Source organism: Mobula birostris, chromosome 3, assembly GCF_030028105.1.
Source record: "Mobula birostris isolate sMobBir1 chromosome 3, sMobBir1.hap1, whole genome shotgun sequence".
Lineage (NCBI taxonomy): Eukaryota > Metazoa > Chordata > Chondrichthyes > Myliobatiformes > Myliobatidae > Mobula > Mobula birostris.
In genome coordinates, this window is record NC_092372.1 from 149,032,345 (window position 1) to 149,048,568 (window position 16,224).

Below are 16,224 nucleotides of genomic sequence, written 5' to 3' on the forward strand. Positions count from 1 at the left end.
AAATCTTCCCACATTCTGTTCTTAAAAACAAATATCATACTCATTTGTTACTGATTCCTTATGTTCTGCTAACCTTCTCAAGTTCCAACAGCGTTCAAAATCTTTATGCATTGACAGGATGGTTACACACCACCTCAAGAGAATGCTAAAAAATCTCCCCTGCCTTTATTTATCCAGATTGAATTAGTTGAAGCTCAACCACTTGAAGTAATTGACTGTTTCAGAATTCAAAGATCTGTGCAAATACATGTATGAAAAATATTGTGGAATATTTTAACATACTTAAAACACCCACACAGGACTATTTGATCCAAACCAGGCCAAACTGTTAACTGCACCAATACCTTTGTCAACTGCACTAATACCTTTGAAGAAAAGGAAACCAAAGAATTAAATGATATTCTGAAGTCTGAAATGCAATCTCTGGAACAGATATGATAATTCATAATGCATTCCATAACTGCACAAGCTCAACTGATATTGGTCTATAGTCTGAAGGAAAACTATTTGTCAAGCTACACCCAAAGGATGCTAAATAGGTCTCAATGAATTTCTACTTTCTATCACTTAATACAGAATTCTACTTATTAAAGCCAGATAGAGCATGGTTGAGTGATGTTAGACTGAGTTATGTTGTACCCTTGGGACTCATTGTTAAATTCAATAATTTCAGATAACCAGCCTCCCTTTGTTGTGTTAGAAATTGTCTGTTCTGACACAAGGTCATTCACCTGTAACATGAGCACTTTTCCCCCTACAGGTGCTACCTATTCTATCATTTCCAGCATTCTTTTTTATTTGAAAATGCCTAAACAATTCCAGCATATTGTTGATTCTTTTGTTTTTCTCCCTACTCTTAAACATCCAGTTCTTTCATATGACTGCAGACAGATCAGCTATAATTCACACTAAAGCAGCAACTGTGGCAACTAATCAACCTTGGTTCCTACCCAATTGGTGATAGTTCCTTAGTTTTTTTTTGACACACACTTTCTGCAACTTTACTCGGAGTCTAACCTGATAAAAAAAAACTATTTTTATTTCTCCATAGAGGTGTACTTCTACCTCTGCTGAATACTTCCAGCAATTCCTGCTTTTATTCCATATTTCTAACATCTGCAGTTTTCCGTGATAGAAACTTCTATTAGTTGTGCTGTTGCATTTGACAGTAATTGTATGTCCGTAATTATCCCCACTGAATCTAAACCAAATTGTTTTGAACTTTAAAAGTGCTAATTAAGAACCCCACCCATTGACTCAATTTGTAATTTAGAGCACCACATTTTACTTTTAATTCCTTTTAAATACAGGGCAAAAATATCCACAAGGCTGACAGCTTAAAATAAAATGACCCAGAATTTCATGCAATAGTAAAAATTCATGCTGACTAGTGCTGCAAATGGACCTGTTAATCTACACTTCCAAGCCAGTCCAATTCTTACTAGTATTGACATGTCAGGTATGATCTGATTGTGTGAGTGCCTAGCCTGATGTGAAACTCACATCAGAAGTGCTGAAAACAGTTTTATTTTCCGGCTCACACAATGCTGGAGGAACTCAGCAAGTCCTCCAGCATTTTGTGTGTGTTGCTGAAGTTTTCCCAGAATATGCAGAAACTCTCGTGTTGAACATTTGGCTCAATCGGTTGACGTCTCTTAAGCTTTTGAATACTTTTGGCATTCAGCAACGTTCAAAGCACTTACCTATCAATCAAAAGTATTAAAATATAAACAAATATAAAAAATGTAAAATATCGAAAATATGAATATAATAACACTGATGGAAATTCCTAATCAATTAATGCCATTTAAGTTCAGTGAAGACAAAAATTAAATTAATTTCCAACGTGAAAAAATACACAGTAAACGTAAACCATCTTGATAGAAGCTACAAATAGAAAACAGAACGGGTTCTTCCATTGTGAACTCATTTCAGTGTGACTTCTTCAAAACTAATTTAGGTAAATTAAGGCAGAACTCAGATAAATTAAGCTGTCAATCCAAGATCGACGTTCTCTTATACCCCGAGTAAAGTTATTGAATAAAAATCACGGAACCGCACGGCAACAATACTTCAGACTCGTGTTGCTCTTTCATATCGAAGATATACCTCTACACTTTTTTTTCTTTAAGGATGTACAAGTACTCAGACAGCCACTTTCTTCTCCCGGTTTCATCACTGGGGTTTTTATTTGCAACATTTTCTAACAAATTTCTAAGATCTGGTAAGGTTAATTATTTATGAAATTATAACATATCTGCTCGATTCGTTCTTGCTCGAAAAAAAATGGAAATCAAAGTTCCCGTGCGCTCAACTTTCCTGAACGCGTTACCTCTCGTCGCCGCGCCACACGGTAGAGAGAGCAGCAAGGTGCCGCAGATGAAGATGAAGATGGCCCACTGCATTTTGGTCAGTCCGAGTGAGTTGCGTTGTTCGTCTGATGATCGAGGTCGCAGGCTACTCAGGGTTCAGTACTCACTCACTGACTCCACGCTGTCACATTTATACAGCGCGGTTTCCGACTGTGGCACTCAGGCCCGTTCAGAGATCGTCAGGTATGAATCCAACTGGAAAAACTGATGACGCCGGTTTCTTTCGAACCACAAGATACGGCAGATAGTGGAAAATCTTTTTTTACTGACTTGTCTGCGTGTGTGTGTGTGTGTGTGTGTGTGTGTGTGTGTGTGTGTGTGTGTGTGTGTGTGTGTGTGTGTGTGTGTGTGTGTGTGTGTGTGTGTGTGTGTGTGTGTGTGTGTGTGTGTGTGTGTTTCACAATGAACATAGAACAATATAGAACAGAATAGAACAGAACAGAACATAGCAACATAGCACTGGACAGGCCATTTGGTCCACGATGTTGTGCCAATTTACACTAAATATTCTCCTCCTGTGTATCATCTATATCCCCCCCACTTCCTTATCATTAGATTCAATACTGGGGAATTTAAAGTCCCCCACCCCCATGTCAGCCCTGTTGTTTCTGCACCTTTCCATGGTTTGTCGGCATAGCCATTCCTCCACCTCTTGGTGGCTTTGGGGGGCTTACAGTATAATTCTGTGTAGTTGCACCTTTCCCCTTCCTGAACCCCACCCACTTTGCCTCTGTAGATGAGCCCTCAAGTGTATTGGTTTTGAGTACTGTTGTGATGTTCTCCCTTATCAGTAGTATATCCCCTCCACCTGTTTTTCCCCTGTCTATTCCATCTAAACAATTTAACTCAGGAATATTGAGTTGCCATTTCTATTTCCCACACAACCAGGTCTCTATAATAACATCTTAACCCTATGTGCTGATCTGGGCTCTAAATTCATCCTCCTTGCCCACAATACTCCTAGTGTAGAAATAAACACATTTCAACCCATCCACCCCACCGTATTTATTAGCCTGCCTATTGCTGTCCTCCTTGGTCTTACCTGTCATACTATTCTTGCCCTGTTTCCTTATTGCTGTTGTTCTCATCCCTGCCACTCAAGCTTAAACCCTCATGAGTAGCACCAGTAAGCCTCCCAGTGAGGATATTTGTTTCCCTCCAGTTCAGATGCAAATTGTCTTGCTTTTATAAGTCTACCTGGCCCAGAAGAGCACTGAATAATCTGTAAATCTGAAGTGCAACCAGTATTTTGTTGAAGTTGACTGGAAAGATACCAGAGGGGGGGAAATTTAGAGCCAGAGAACACATAGGACTGAGATGAGTTTTATCACCCAAAGAGGCATAGACACGCAGGCTTCATAGTATGCAAACAGGCCATTCTTCCCACTTACTCCACCTCTGGGCACCCATCCATATCCATCCCAATATTCCAGCACTTGGGCTTCAGTGCTGAGGTGATTCAAGTTCTCATTCATGCATCACTGTCTCAGGCAAGTGTATTGTGGGTGCTCACCACTTTCTGGGTGAAAGTCGTCCTCCTCAGATCCTCTCTTCCCATCAGGTAGAAGATACAAAAAGCCAAAAGCTCACACTACCAGGCACAAAGTCAGCATCTACCATGCATTTACAAGACTATTGAATGATCCCCTTGTATGATAAGATAGATTCTTAACATTGCTATCTATGCTTTTATGACCTTGTACTTTGTTGTTTACCTGCATTGCACCTGCTCTGTAACTTTTACACTTTTCTGCAGTCTGCTTCTTCTTGTCCTACCTCAATGCACAGATGTGAAGTGATCTGCAAAGACATAAAACAGTTTTTCCACTGTACCTCAGTATATGTGACAATAAAACTTACCAATTTATCTTTATCTCTTAACATAAATCTGTGACTTCTAGTTTTATTTACTTCGACAAAGGGAAACATGCCTACAATCTGGTCTATCTATTCCCATCATAATTTGACATACAGTATGTCAAATATGTTCCTTCATAACCTCCTCTGCCCCAGGGAGAAAAATCCTAGCTTCTTCATCTCTCATCAGAACTAAAACACTGATGAATCCTCACCCTTAGCAGTGCTATTAAATCTCTTCTATAGTATGGTGAACAGTACTACACCCAGTACTCTAGCTGAGATCTGAACAAGTTTTTAATAAAACTGGAGCATAATCTCACTACTATGCTATAACCTGACTAATGAAGGCCAGTATCTCATCTGCCTGCTTAACCATAAAGACTTTACCATTCATGCTGTATGTCCTTGCATCATCTTACAGTTATCTGAACTCAATTCTATCTGCCATTTCTCATCCCATTTCACATCCCATTTCACTATCATATCAACATCACCCTACTGCTTACAACTAATACTCTGGCTCCATGCACACATTGCTCCTGCTGTCCTTATTCTTAAAATATATATAAATTACCTATGGATTTGCCTTAATTCTTTATGCCAGTGACATTTATTGACTCCTCTTCCTTCTCAAAATTTCTTTAAGCATCTCCCTACACTTTATATACTTCTTCAGTATCTTTAGTACTCTACACAAGTTAAATACTTCCTTTTCTCTCTTTATCCAATCCTCCGTATCCCTCAATATCTTGGCTTTCACCCTCAAGGAACAAGATAGCCCTGACTCTTATCATTTCTGCTCTGAATGCTTCCTATTGTGTAGATATAGACCTAATGTTACAATGAGGTGCTAGAACGGACCCAAATGCAAGACACAGACACTGAAGTACAAGGAACAGAACTTAACTAGAGTAGGGACATGACAGGATTCAGGCAAGGAACAGGGACAAGAACACAGTTGGGCGGGAAAGCGGGACCAGGACTCGGAACCATGGACTAGGAGACAAAGCTTGGGCTCCAAGCCCGAGACTGGACAAGGACCCAGAACCTGGGTTTTGGCTTGGGCCCCAGAACCAAGCAGGGACATGACATGGCTTCAGGCTGGGGTCTTGGGCTTGGCTTAGGATCCTTAAGACTTGGGTTCTTGGAGCTTGGCTTGGGATCCTCGAGGCTTGAGTTCTTGGAGCTTGGCTGCAGGATCTGTGTCTTGAAATGTGGAGGCTGATAACTCAGACTGGAGCTGAGACACAGTCTGGGAACTGAACATCAACATAGAGCCAGGACTTATCCTTCGACAAGCCAGGACTCAACTTCATCTGCACACCAAGGTGGGACAGGTCTCTGTCAGAAAATGGCAGAACGGCCAGACTTACCCAGAGGCAAGGACAAGACAAGATAGCTTATCCCACGGAGGCGAGGACAAGACAAGACAGATTCCCCTGCAGGGCAACAGAAAAACATCCTGGCTTACCCCACAGAGGTGAGGACAAGATAGACCTCCCTGCAGGGCAACAGCAAAACAGCCTGGCTTACCCCAGAGGCAAGGACAAGAGGAGACAAACACCAAAGAACAACAGATAGTTCCATCTCTGCTCTGGGGTAGCTCCATGTCTCAGTTCAGCCAGCAACCTCAGCTGGCTACAGAAACAGCTGGATCCCTACTTAGCTCAGAGGCAGCCACTCAGCTGGCCCCGGAAACAGCCAAATCCATACTGCAAAGACTACTCCAACAAGTGGCAACCAGGCTCCATGAAGTAGTGGTCCTCCAACCAGGCCTAGAGATCACAAATGGTTTCACTAGCCTTCCGTCAGCAGGTTGCTCGAAGGGGAACTGACGAGACAAACCAGCCACCCACACTCAATCCCAAGGCTATTTATATTGCAAGCCTAAAGATGGGGATCAGGTGCCTATTAATTCAAACAAGGGACAGCTGGAAGACCCAGAGTCCTGAGTCCACAGACCAGACCATGAACTGGAATGCAGACTTCACAGACCAGACCATGACAGTACCCCCCCTTCTACAGGAGTCTCCAGGTGACTGAAGAGACTCTCCAGGATTAAGGACAACTCGGGTGGGTGGGAGGGAGCTTTCGGCACGAGTGAATCCTAGATGGCGATAGTTTATCTCCAGTGTCTGTGTTGCTGGGTCCATGGGTGGCTGATTTGTTCTGACACAACAGGTTGCCAGGAACAAACCAAAATGCAAGACACAGACACTGAAGTACAAGGAACAGGACTTGACTAGAGTAGGGATGTGACAGGATTCAAGCAAGGAGCAGGGACAAGAACACAGAGTTGGGCTAGGGAAAGCAGGACCAGGACTTAGAACCATGGATTAGGAGACAAGGTTTGGACTCCGAGCCCAATACCAGACAAGGACCTAGAACCTGGGTCTTGCCTCAGGCTTGGGCCCCAGAACTAGGCAAGGACATGACATGGCTTCAGGCTGGGGTCTTGGGCCTTGAGCTTGGCTTGGGATCCTCCAGGCTTAGGGTCTTGGGTCTTGAGCTTGGCTACAGGCTGGGGTCTGGGTTCTTGGAGCCCAGCTTGAGTTCCTCCAGGCTTGGGTTCTCAGAGCTTGGCTGCAGAATCATCAAGGCTAGGGTTCTTAGAGCTTGGCTGCAGGACCTTTGTCTTGAAATGCAGAGGCTAATAACTCAGAGACCAGAGCTGAGACACAGACTGGGAATTGAACATCAACACAGAGCCAGGAGTTATCCTTCAACAAGCCAGGAGTCATCTTTAACACAACACAAACATGATAGGACAGAACATAGACAGAGCTGGGACTTATCCTACAACAAGCCAGGACTCAACTTCATCTCCACACCAAGGTGGGACAGATCTCTCCATCAGGTAACAGCAGAACAGCCAGACTTACCCATTAGAGGCAAGAACAAGACAAGACAGGTCCCCCAACAAGGCAACAGCAAAACAGCCTGGCTTACCCCACAGAGGCAAGGACAGGAAGAGACAAACACCAAAGAACAACTGACAGTTCAATCTCTGCTCCAGGGAAGCTCCAAGTCTCAGTTCAGCCAGCAACCTCAGCTGGCTACAGAAACAGCCAGATCCCTACCTAGCTCAGAGTCACTAGCAGCCACTCAGCTAGCCCAGGAAACAGCCAAATCCATACCACAAAGACAGCTCCAACTACTGACAGCAAAGCTTCATGAAGCAGTGGTCCTCCAACCAGGCCTAGAGATCACAAATGGTTTCACTAGCCTTCCATCAGCAGGTTACTCCAAGTAGACCTAACAAGACAAACCAGCCAGCCACCCACACTCAACCCCAAGGCTACTTATATTGCAAACCCAAAGATGGGAATCAGGTGCCTATGATTAATTCAAGCAAGGGACAGCTGGAAGACCCGGAGTCCTGAGTCCACGGACCGGACTGTGAACTGGAATGCGGACCTCACGGACCGGACCATGACACCAAATGAATTTTGCCTTCTTCAAGTTTAAGATTTCTATTTCTGGTCAATCCTTATCTTTTTCCATTACCACTTTGAAATATGTGAAGTTGTGATCACCATTTCCAGAATGCTTCCTCACAGACACTCCCTCCACTTGACCATCCACATTCCCCAAGACAAGGTCCAGGGATGTTCCTTCCTTCAGTGATCTATCTACATAGTGTGTCGAAACAGTCTCCTGGATACACTTCAAAACGTCTGCTCCCGCTGAACCTTTTACATTAAGGCTATCCCAGTTAATATTTGGGAAATTAGTATCATAGTATACCCTTAGTATCATAATGCTATTTTTATCACATCCTTCTGCTATATGCCTACATCTGTTCCTCTGTCTTCCCCTGACTATTAGGTGGTCTATAATATGCCAATTACGATTTTTTTGCTCCTAATTTCTATCAATGTGGCCTTGTTTTAAGAGCCCTTTAGGATATCTTTTCTCAATTCTCAATGCAGACTTTGACCAACAGTGCAATACCACATCCTGTTTTACACTTCTCTCCATCTTGCTTGAAAATTCTGTATCGCAGGATATTGGGCTGCCAGTTCTGTACATCTTTTGACAATATCTCAGCAATGGTAACAATATTCTAGCATTAATAATCTGAAAAACGCAAACAACAGGAATTCTGCAGATGCTGGAAGGTCATTTACCTTATTTGTTCAACTTTTTGCTTTAAAAAATCAATTTAGCTTTGTATTCCATTACCCTCCTGCTCTGCCATCTACTAACTTCCTTTCCTCCCCACCTGAATACCTGTGCCCCTTTCACCTACTGCCTCAGTTTAAGCCTTACCTAATAGCAGAAGAAATCCTCCCTACCAGGTTGTTGCAAGCCCTTTTTTATGCAGGTCTCTCATGGTTCTAATGATCCAGAAATCAAGAGCTCATCCCCCTGCACCAGCCCTTCATCTGACCTATTCCTGTGGCACCAGAAGCTAACCAGAGTTTACAGCCTTTGAGGTTCTGCTGTTTAAATGGCTATCTAACTCCCCAAGTTCTTGTTGAGAATCCTCATCCCTACTGCTACCTTCCAATATGAACTACGACTACTGGCTGTTCACTCGCCCCCTTAAGAATGTCCTGTTATAACTCAGTGAAATGTTTAACCCTGGCGCCAGAGAGTAACATATAGGAGCAGAATTAGGCCATTTGGCCCATTGAGTCTGTTCTGCCATTTCATCATGGCTGATCCAATTTTCCTCTCAGCCCCAATCTCCTGCATTTCCCCCTCCCCTGTATCACATCATGCCCTGACCAATCACAGATCTGTCAACCTCTGCCTTAAATATACGTTAAGACTTGACCTCCACAGTTGCCTGTGGCAATGAATTCCACGGATTCACCACTCTCTGGCTAAAGAAATACCTCCTCATCTCCGATCTAAAAGGATGCTCCTCTATTCTGAGACTGTGTCCTCTGGTCTTAGCCTCTACCATCATGGGAAACATCCTCTCCACATCTACTCTATCAAGGCCTTTCACCATTTGATAGGTTTCAATGAAGTCTCCCTTCATTTTTCTGAATCCTCGTGATACCATTCTTGTATTTCATTTGTGGACACTGTAAGGTCAATCTGTTCCTCTGAGGAGTGTGTTCGCTTACACTGTTCTGTCCCAGACTTATTCCTGACTTCAGTGCAGCGGTTGTCTGTGTTGTCCTAAACTCCGTTGTGCTGCCCCTAAGGAGGCCTGTCCTCCCCCAACTATATCCAATACAGTGGTAAATATGTGAACGTGATCTCAAACACAGTTAAAGCCAAATCATTAAAAGTATATGTGAAGGAGTTAAATATCATTTTAAAGGCAAAAGAAACAAAGGGATATGGGAGATATAAGGAGCAGGATACTGTATTTTAACGATGTGACATAATCACCTCAGGCTCAAAGGGGCCAATGGTATTTTCTTGCTCTTAAGTTATTTTTCTAATGTGCCTGTAATATCTCCCTCCTTAATATAATGTGTCCTAAATGAAAGTTTTCCATCAGTATTCAATGGAAATGTATTCGTCATTGGAATACGCGACGAACGGGAAAGGGAAATTCCAATGCAACAATCCATAAATAGAGGGGAGGTGCTTGATGCCTTTGTGACCTTAAAAATATTGTGCAGAAACAGAGTTTTGGCTCAAAACGGGACAGGATTGGGTACAGGAAAGCTGACAGGAAAGCTGACGGATATACATTTGGTTAAAAAAAATATTTCCTTTGGAAGATGCGTAGGCAACTCTAGAACAATATGCTTGGCGAGAAAGGATTTTCTCCTCTTACAGCTAACTAAAAAAATTAAAAACATGTAATTTAGTAATTATATATGAAGTTATTGTGGGCTTTGCTTTAAGAAGCCGATAACAGGTTGCTGTATCGCCGGATGTGAATGCGATAGAGGGCCGTCGTTTGCCAGTAAGTTAAACTTACCCCGAGAACGGTTAGCCCACCGCTTCGAGTAACTTTCATTTACTGTGCTCTCTGCGCGTTTGCATTGACAGACGCTTGTTTTTTTCGGAAATAGGTATTTTAAAAACTGCGATTGTTTTTGCTATATGATGAATGAAAGTTTTCTATTTTTTTTTACATGACGGATATAAAGCCCGGGATGGAAGACTTAACCGACAAAGACCGTTTGAAAATGGAGATAGAGCAGCTTAAGAAAGAATTACCTTTAGAGAGGATGCTGGTAGGGGCTCCTTCTTACTATGTCAGAATATTGCAATTTCAGTTCTTAAATTTTCTGCCGCTGTTTTGTGGAGTTGCAGCTATCTGGTATCTCCACACTGTTAAGATTACTGTTAGCAATTCCAAACATCCAATTTCCTACCAGTATTCATGAATCTGATTAAAAACCAGTAATGCAAGAAACAAATTCAAATTTGAAGCATACTGTGTAATATATGGTGTACCAATAGTCCAAGCGTCACACCTAACTATGAACTTGTGTCCTAAGGACTGTTCTATCACAGATGATATATCCACGGAACACAGATTTGAATGAAACTTCTTAATTGTAGGCCTGGTGGTGCTTTTGCTTCTTATTTGCAGTCGCCATAGTAATTTTACAGGAAATTGAAAATAAAAATAGAAATTTCCGGAATATATGTAGCACATTAGTTAAACCACACCATCCTGGCCATCTGAAATAGTGCCAGCAAGGCCAGTGTAGTCATTACTCTCACAGCTTCAGGAGAGGGAGGAGCATATGCAGATCTTCAGGTCAGCCAGTGGAGTAGCTTTGGAAGTGTGAATGCCTCTGTAAGACAGGAGATGCTGCAGACTATTTTACATTTCATCATCTTTCAAATAACAATGCCATAATGGCTATATAGTTTGTTTTAGTGACATTGATTGACTGTAAAACATTGAGAGGGACAACAGAATTCTTTCCTGTTCTAATGCAAATTATTGAAGCAGGATCTTTTATATCCTAGTAGATAGTTCAAAAAGATGGCACTCTTTGATGGTGTAGCACTCAACCAATGCTGATGTGAGATGTCAGTTCAAATCCCTGCTTCTTAAAGGCAAAGATACTACCTTCTAGGCTGTAGATTGCTAACCCTCCCTACATGTGTAGATTGTCATTTGTTTAAGTTCTATGAAAACTCCATTTACCTTATGGCACTTATGGTTTGGCATTGAACTATTTCAGGTATCCAAGTGTGCGGAGGAACTGAAGGATTACATTGAATCACAGTCTGCAGAAGACCCTTTGGTAAAGGGGATCCCAGAGGACAAGAATCCTTTTAAAGAGAAGGGGGGCTGTGTGATCTCATAAATCAAACACAGGACTCAAATATCTGGTCCACAGCCTAATGATCATTCTTACAATGAACCTGATAGATGCTGAAATTTGAAGACGAAAGAATAGGTTCATTACATGGATGTTGAATTTAAAAAAGACATTTACAAAATAGATTGGACATTAAAGGGGAAGAATGTTGGCGGGGAGGGCAGAGGGTCAGTGGAACTACAAGTATTAAGGAGATGGGAAAGATTGCTGACAGGGAAGGACCTTGAGGTAATCAGATGAAAAGATTGTAGAAGTATGGATGATTGCAAGCAAAGAAATTCATGAGTGGGGGTCAGCATCATAGGAGAGAATCAAGGGATGGGAGAAGAATATTGTGTGGATCAGCCAGGATCTCATTATGGAAAGGATATGGTTGGGTGTGATTTTTTTAAACAAGGTGTCAATTGTTGGAGGCAGATGTGTGGGTCAATCATAGAAATAAACCACACAGAAGATATCAACAGTGGAGGAAGTGGGGTGATATAAATTATCATAAACAAAAGAAAAACAACTTAAAAGGAGGCATCTAATTGGAGAGATGGGCAGCCCAGTAAATAAAGGTTGACTCCCTTTAATTGTTGCTAAATTGGGCCTCAGCCTCTGCTTAAGATCTGCTCTGGCTCCATCATCTTGAGTATCCTCAATGTCTCATGCACCACGAGGATCTACACCTTATCTCCAGAAGTCCACTGCTGGTGCAGATGAGATGAGGATATAAAAAAATACTATTGTGTGTCATCTATAAATGTTGCAGATCATGATATAATTTATAGTAGAGTATGTTTTTTTAAATTTGGTTTGAGCACATATTGTATTTGATCAGGAAGCTGAGTGTACTTTCATGCTAGTTTGAAGAAATGCCATATTTTCTGTGCAACAAGTTAAGAGATTAACAGGACCTTGAGTTAATGTCCCTTGATTGTACTTTGATTGAGTAGTACTATTGCACTGACTGGTCCACCTAGATGTTTCCTTTTTGCTTAAGAATTCACTCAAAGTGTTCAGGACTACTTTTATTATCTCAGACTCATTATCCTTCAGAGGGTTTGGGCAATGCCTCTGCAATTGTAACTTCTGATCCTTTCAACAACCTGGGATGTTTCACATCCATACCTGGTGACTTATCCACTTTAAATGCACTCAGCTTTTCTCCTGCTACTCCCTTCTCAATTTTCAGCAGCCAATTCAATTTCTATAACAGTTAAGCAGAATCTCCTTCAAAGACAAAGAAACTATTTAATTTGGGCATCTCTCCACCCCTTTCCTTCTCAGTCCTGAAGAAGGGTCTGGGCCGGAAATGTCGACTGTTCCTCCCCAGTTTTGTGTGTGTTGTTTGGATTTCCAGCACCTGCAGACTTTAGTGTTTATAAAGCAATTATTTAGTTTTGTTTAATTTGTATTTCTGGTTTTTTATCTCTGTCCTCCCATCTTACCCTATTCATATGCCTTTTGAGAACCTCTAAGGCTATTTTGTCTTTGCCTTTATTTCATTTTCTTATCCTCTATTGTTTTTCTATACTTGGCCTGATTTCCTGACACTTCTACCTCTGTGTAAATATCTTAACAATTTATAACATTTCCACTCTCTGATGGTCATAAGTGAAATGACATCTCTATTATTTCTTATCTAATCTGTCAGCTTCTGTTTTGGACCATTTAAGGATGTCCTTCTTGTTATGCAACATTCCCCTTAATCAACATTGCCACTTCACCTAGCTTTCTGTATTTGTCTTTCCTGAACTCCTCGTGTGTGAAAAGACTTACTACCTAGCCCTATCCTCTTCTACATCAAGTCACCCTGAAGGTATCTTACCAACCTCATGTACTGTATTTACATACATGTATCATATGTTGCTCTTCAATCTTCGTGTATTATTTCTTATCTGATTCCATCAATATTCTTCTCTAGTGGAATCTACCGTAGTTTAACCTGTAGCCCAGATTGATGACCTTCTGCCCCTCTTCAGCTGGTCAATGTAGCACAAGCAGTTCTATTCAAGATTGGCTAAGTCCAATGTCTTTGCTCTGGAAGCAATTCTGGTGTAGAAACTGTTAAATCTAATGAATAGGCTGAATGAAATATGAATAAAACGGCAAACTAGAAAGGAAAACAAAAGAGACAATGAACAATAAATCATAGCAAAGACCCACAAAAGTCGTGAAAAAGGGCAACAAAACAAGAAAGGAATAAAACAAGTAGAATTACTGAACAGAGTCCGGCTTGAGATATCTATGTATTATCTGATAACGATTTTGTTTACAAAGGGATAAAGATATTTTTATGGCATGGATGATGAACTACAAAACCAACAACAGAGATTAAAGCAAAATACTGCAGATTCTAGAAATCTGAAACCAAAACAGACAATATTGGACATTAACAAATGGGTTATATATGCTCTGCCAAATTAAAGGGGAATTTGGCACCAGGTTAGTAACCTTTCAACAAAAATGGGGGGAAAAAATCAAAAATATGGCAAATGAAAACTCCTTTGCTGAGAAAACCAGATTTTTTTTCATGATAAGCATTGCTGGAAGAGAGATGGTGGGAATTAATCGGCAGTATAAAACTAATGTAATAATGTAATAAAACCACGTATGCACATAATAGACCTGCCTGGCTCAACACTGATTTCAATAAACAGACAATAATTCCACAATTTTATTGCAAAGTCACTTGTTCTAATATCATTACTTCCCCTTGCAACAGCTTCAGCTTTTATATCTTTTCCTGCTTTCTGCATAACAAGCAGTGTGCCACAGGATGTAGTGTTAAGGCAACAAACAGACAGTTTTTTAGAAATGACTTGGCTGAAGCACTGGAAGTGTGGTTGCCAAATTTACTGATGAGATGAAGGTAACTAAGAAAGTGGTATTTGAAGAGGACCTATGGAGGCTATACAAAGTTGTAGCTGGGTTAATTAAGTGGTAATAATCTGGCAAATGAAGCATGGTGTAGAAAAATGTAAAATTGTCCGGGTTTGAAAGGAAAAAGAAAAAGGAGCATGTTATCTGAACAGGGATGAATTGCAAAGGCTTCTGGGTTTCCTGGTGCATGATGTGCATGAGACTAATAATTGCAAGTAATTAAGAAAGGACAAACAATCTAGGTTTGTATCCACTGGAATTTAGAAGACTGAGAGCGGATTGAAACATGTAATTTCCTGAGATACGTTGATGGGGTGAGTGTGGAGAAGACGCTTCTTTTTGAGAGAGAACAGGAATTTTATGGGAAGGTGAATTGCATACAAAAGTGGGGAGGTTGTGCTTCAATTCTGCAGGGTATTGGTAAGATCACTCATGGAGCATGATGTACTACATTGTACTACAAGGAATTAAGCTACTGTGTTGGAAACAGTTCAGAGAAGCTTCACTGGACTAATACTTATGGAGTGGTAGACTGTTTTATGAGGAAAGAATATACAAGCTAAGGTTGTATCCATTGGGATTTAGAAGACTGAGAAGGAGCTGAAACATGAAAGTTCCTGAGGCATGTTGATAGGGTGGATGTGGAGAAAATGTTTCTTTTTGAGGGAGAATCCAGAACTGGGGGAAACAATTAAAAAAAGGCTGTTGATTTAAGACAATCTTAAGGTGAATTGTTCTTCTCAGAGTTCTGTGTATATTTGGAACTCCCTTAAAAGGCAGTGGAAGCAGAGTCTAAGAATTTTTAGATTAAGATTGTCGTGGGTAAATGGGAATTTACCCACAAGTTGAGGTGCCAGTGAATTCAGCCATAATCATATTGAATGGTGGAGCAAACTTGAGGAGCCAGTGACCTACTCCTGCCCCGTATATGCATTCGCATTTGGTCATGTGAAGCTATATTCTCTTTTTTAACTCTTGTAACCTTTTGATGATATTACCGCCTGACAAAGTGATGACTGACAACATACCGCTCTGCTTCTCCAACACTCCCATGGCCCCACTTTAAAGAACATTTATTATCGAAGTATATATGCTGGACACAACCTTGAGATTCGTCTTCTTGCAGGCAGCCACAAAAGAAACACAATAGAACCGGTTTAAAAAAAAACCACATAACAAAGACTGTCACACACACAATGTGCAAAAAAAAGAACAAGTCATGCAAATAATAAAAAAAAGTAAACAAATAAAACACAGAACATAAACCGAAAGTGAGTCCACAGCCACCGAGCCAGTTCAGCCCTGAGGCGAGTGAAGTCAGTACAGCAGCCTGATGGCCGTACGCCACAGCCACGGAGACGGTTCAGTCCTCCTGAGGCGAGTGAAGTCAGTACAGCAGCCTGATGGCCGTACGCCACAGCCACGGAGACGGTTCAGTCCTCCTTGAGGCGAGTGAAGTCAGTACAGCAGCCTGATGGCCGTACGCCACAGCCACGGAGACGGTTCAGTCCTCCTGAGGCGAGTGAAGTCAGTACAGCAGCCTGATGGCCGTACGCCACAGCCACGGAGACGGTTCAGTCCTCCTGAGGCGAGTGAAGTCAGTACAGCAGCCTGATGGCCGTACGCCACAGCCACGGAGACGGTTCAGTCCTCCTGAGGCGAGTGAAGTCAGTACAGCAGCCTGATGGCCGTACGCCACAGCCACGGAGACGGTTCAGTCCTCCTGAGGCGAGTGAAGTCAGTACAGCAGCCTGATGGCCGTACGCCACAGCCACGGAGACGGTTCAGTCCTCCTGAGGCGAGTGAAGTCAGTACAGCAGCCTGATGGCCGTACGCCACAGCCACGGAGACGGTTCAGTCCTCCT

General features: G+C 41.9%; 2 protein-coding genes across 3 annotated transcripts in view; one reads left to right on the forward strand and one right to left on the reverse strand.

Annotated features, from left to right (window-relative positions):
* tfpi2 (tissue factor pathway inhibitor 2) overlaps window positions 1-2,679 on the reverse strand; it is a 68,022-nt gene extending 65,343 nt beyond the window's left edge. The window contains exon 1 of the mRNA XM_072253433.1: window positions 2,333-2,679. Coding sequence (XP_072109534.1) covers window positions 2,333-2,405 — 73 coding nt within the window. The 5' untranslated portion in view covers window positions 2,406-2,679. The remainder of the gene's footprint in view (window positions 1-2,332) is intronic.
* Window positions 2,680-9,851: 7,172 nt separating this feature from the next.
* On the forward strand, window positions 9,852-14,167 carry LOC140195320 (guanine nucleotide-binding protein G(T) subunit gamma-T1-like). 2 transcript variants are annotated; one of them, XM_072253434.1, is made up of 3 exons: window positions 9,852-10,110; window positions 10,285-10,384; window positions 11,351-14,167. In XM_072253434.1, exons 2-3 carry the CDS (start codon window positions 10,304-10,306, stop codon window positions 11,474-11,476), a joined length of 207 nt encoding a protein of 68 aa, XP_072109535.1. In that variant the 5' UTR covers window positions 9,852-10,110; window positions 10,285-10,303; the 3' UTR covers window positions 11,477-14,167. The 2 variants fall into 2 exon arrangements, with proteins under 2 accessions (XP_072109535.1, XP_072109536.1); XM_072253435.1 differs by having other exon boundaries at window positions 10,298-10,384.
* Window positions 14,168-16,224: the final 2,057 nt, after the last annotated feature.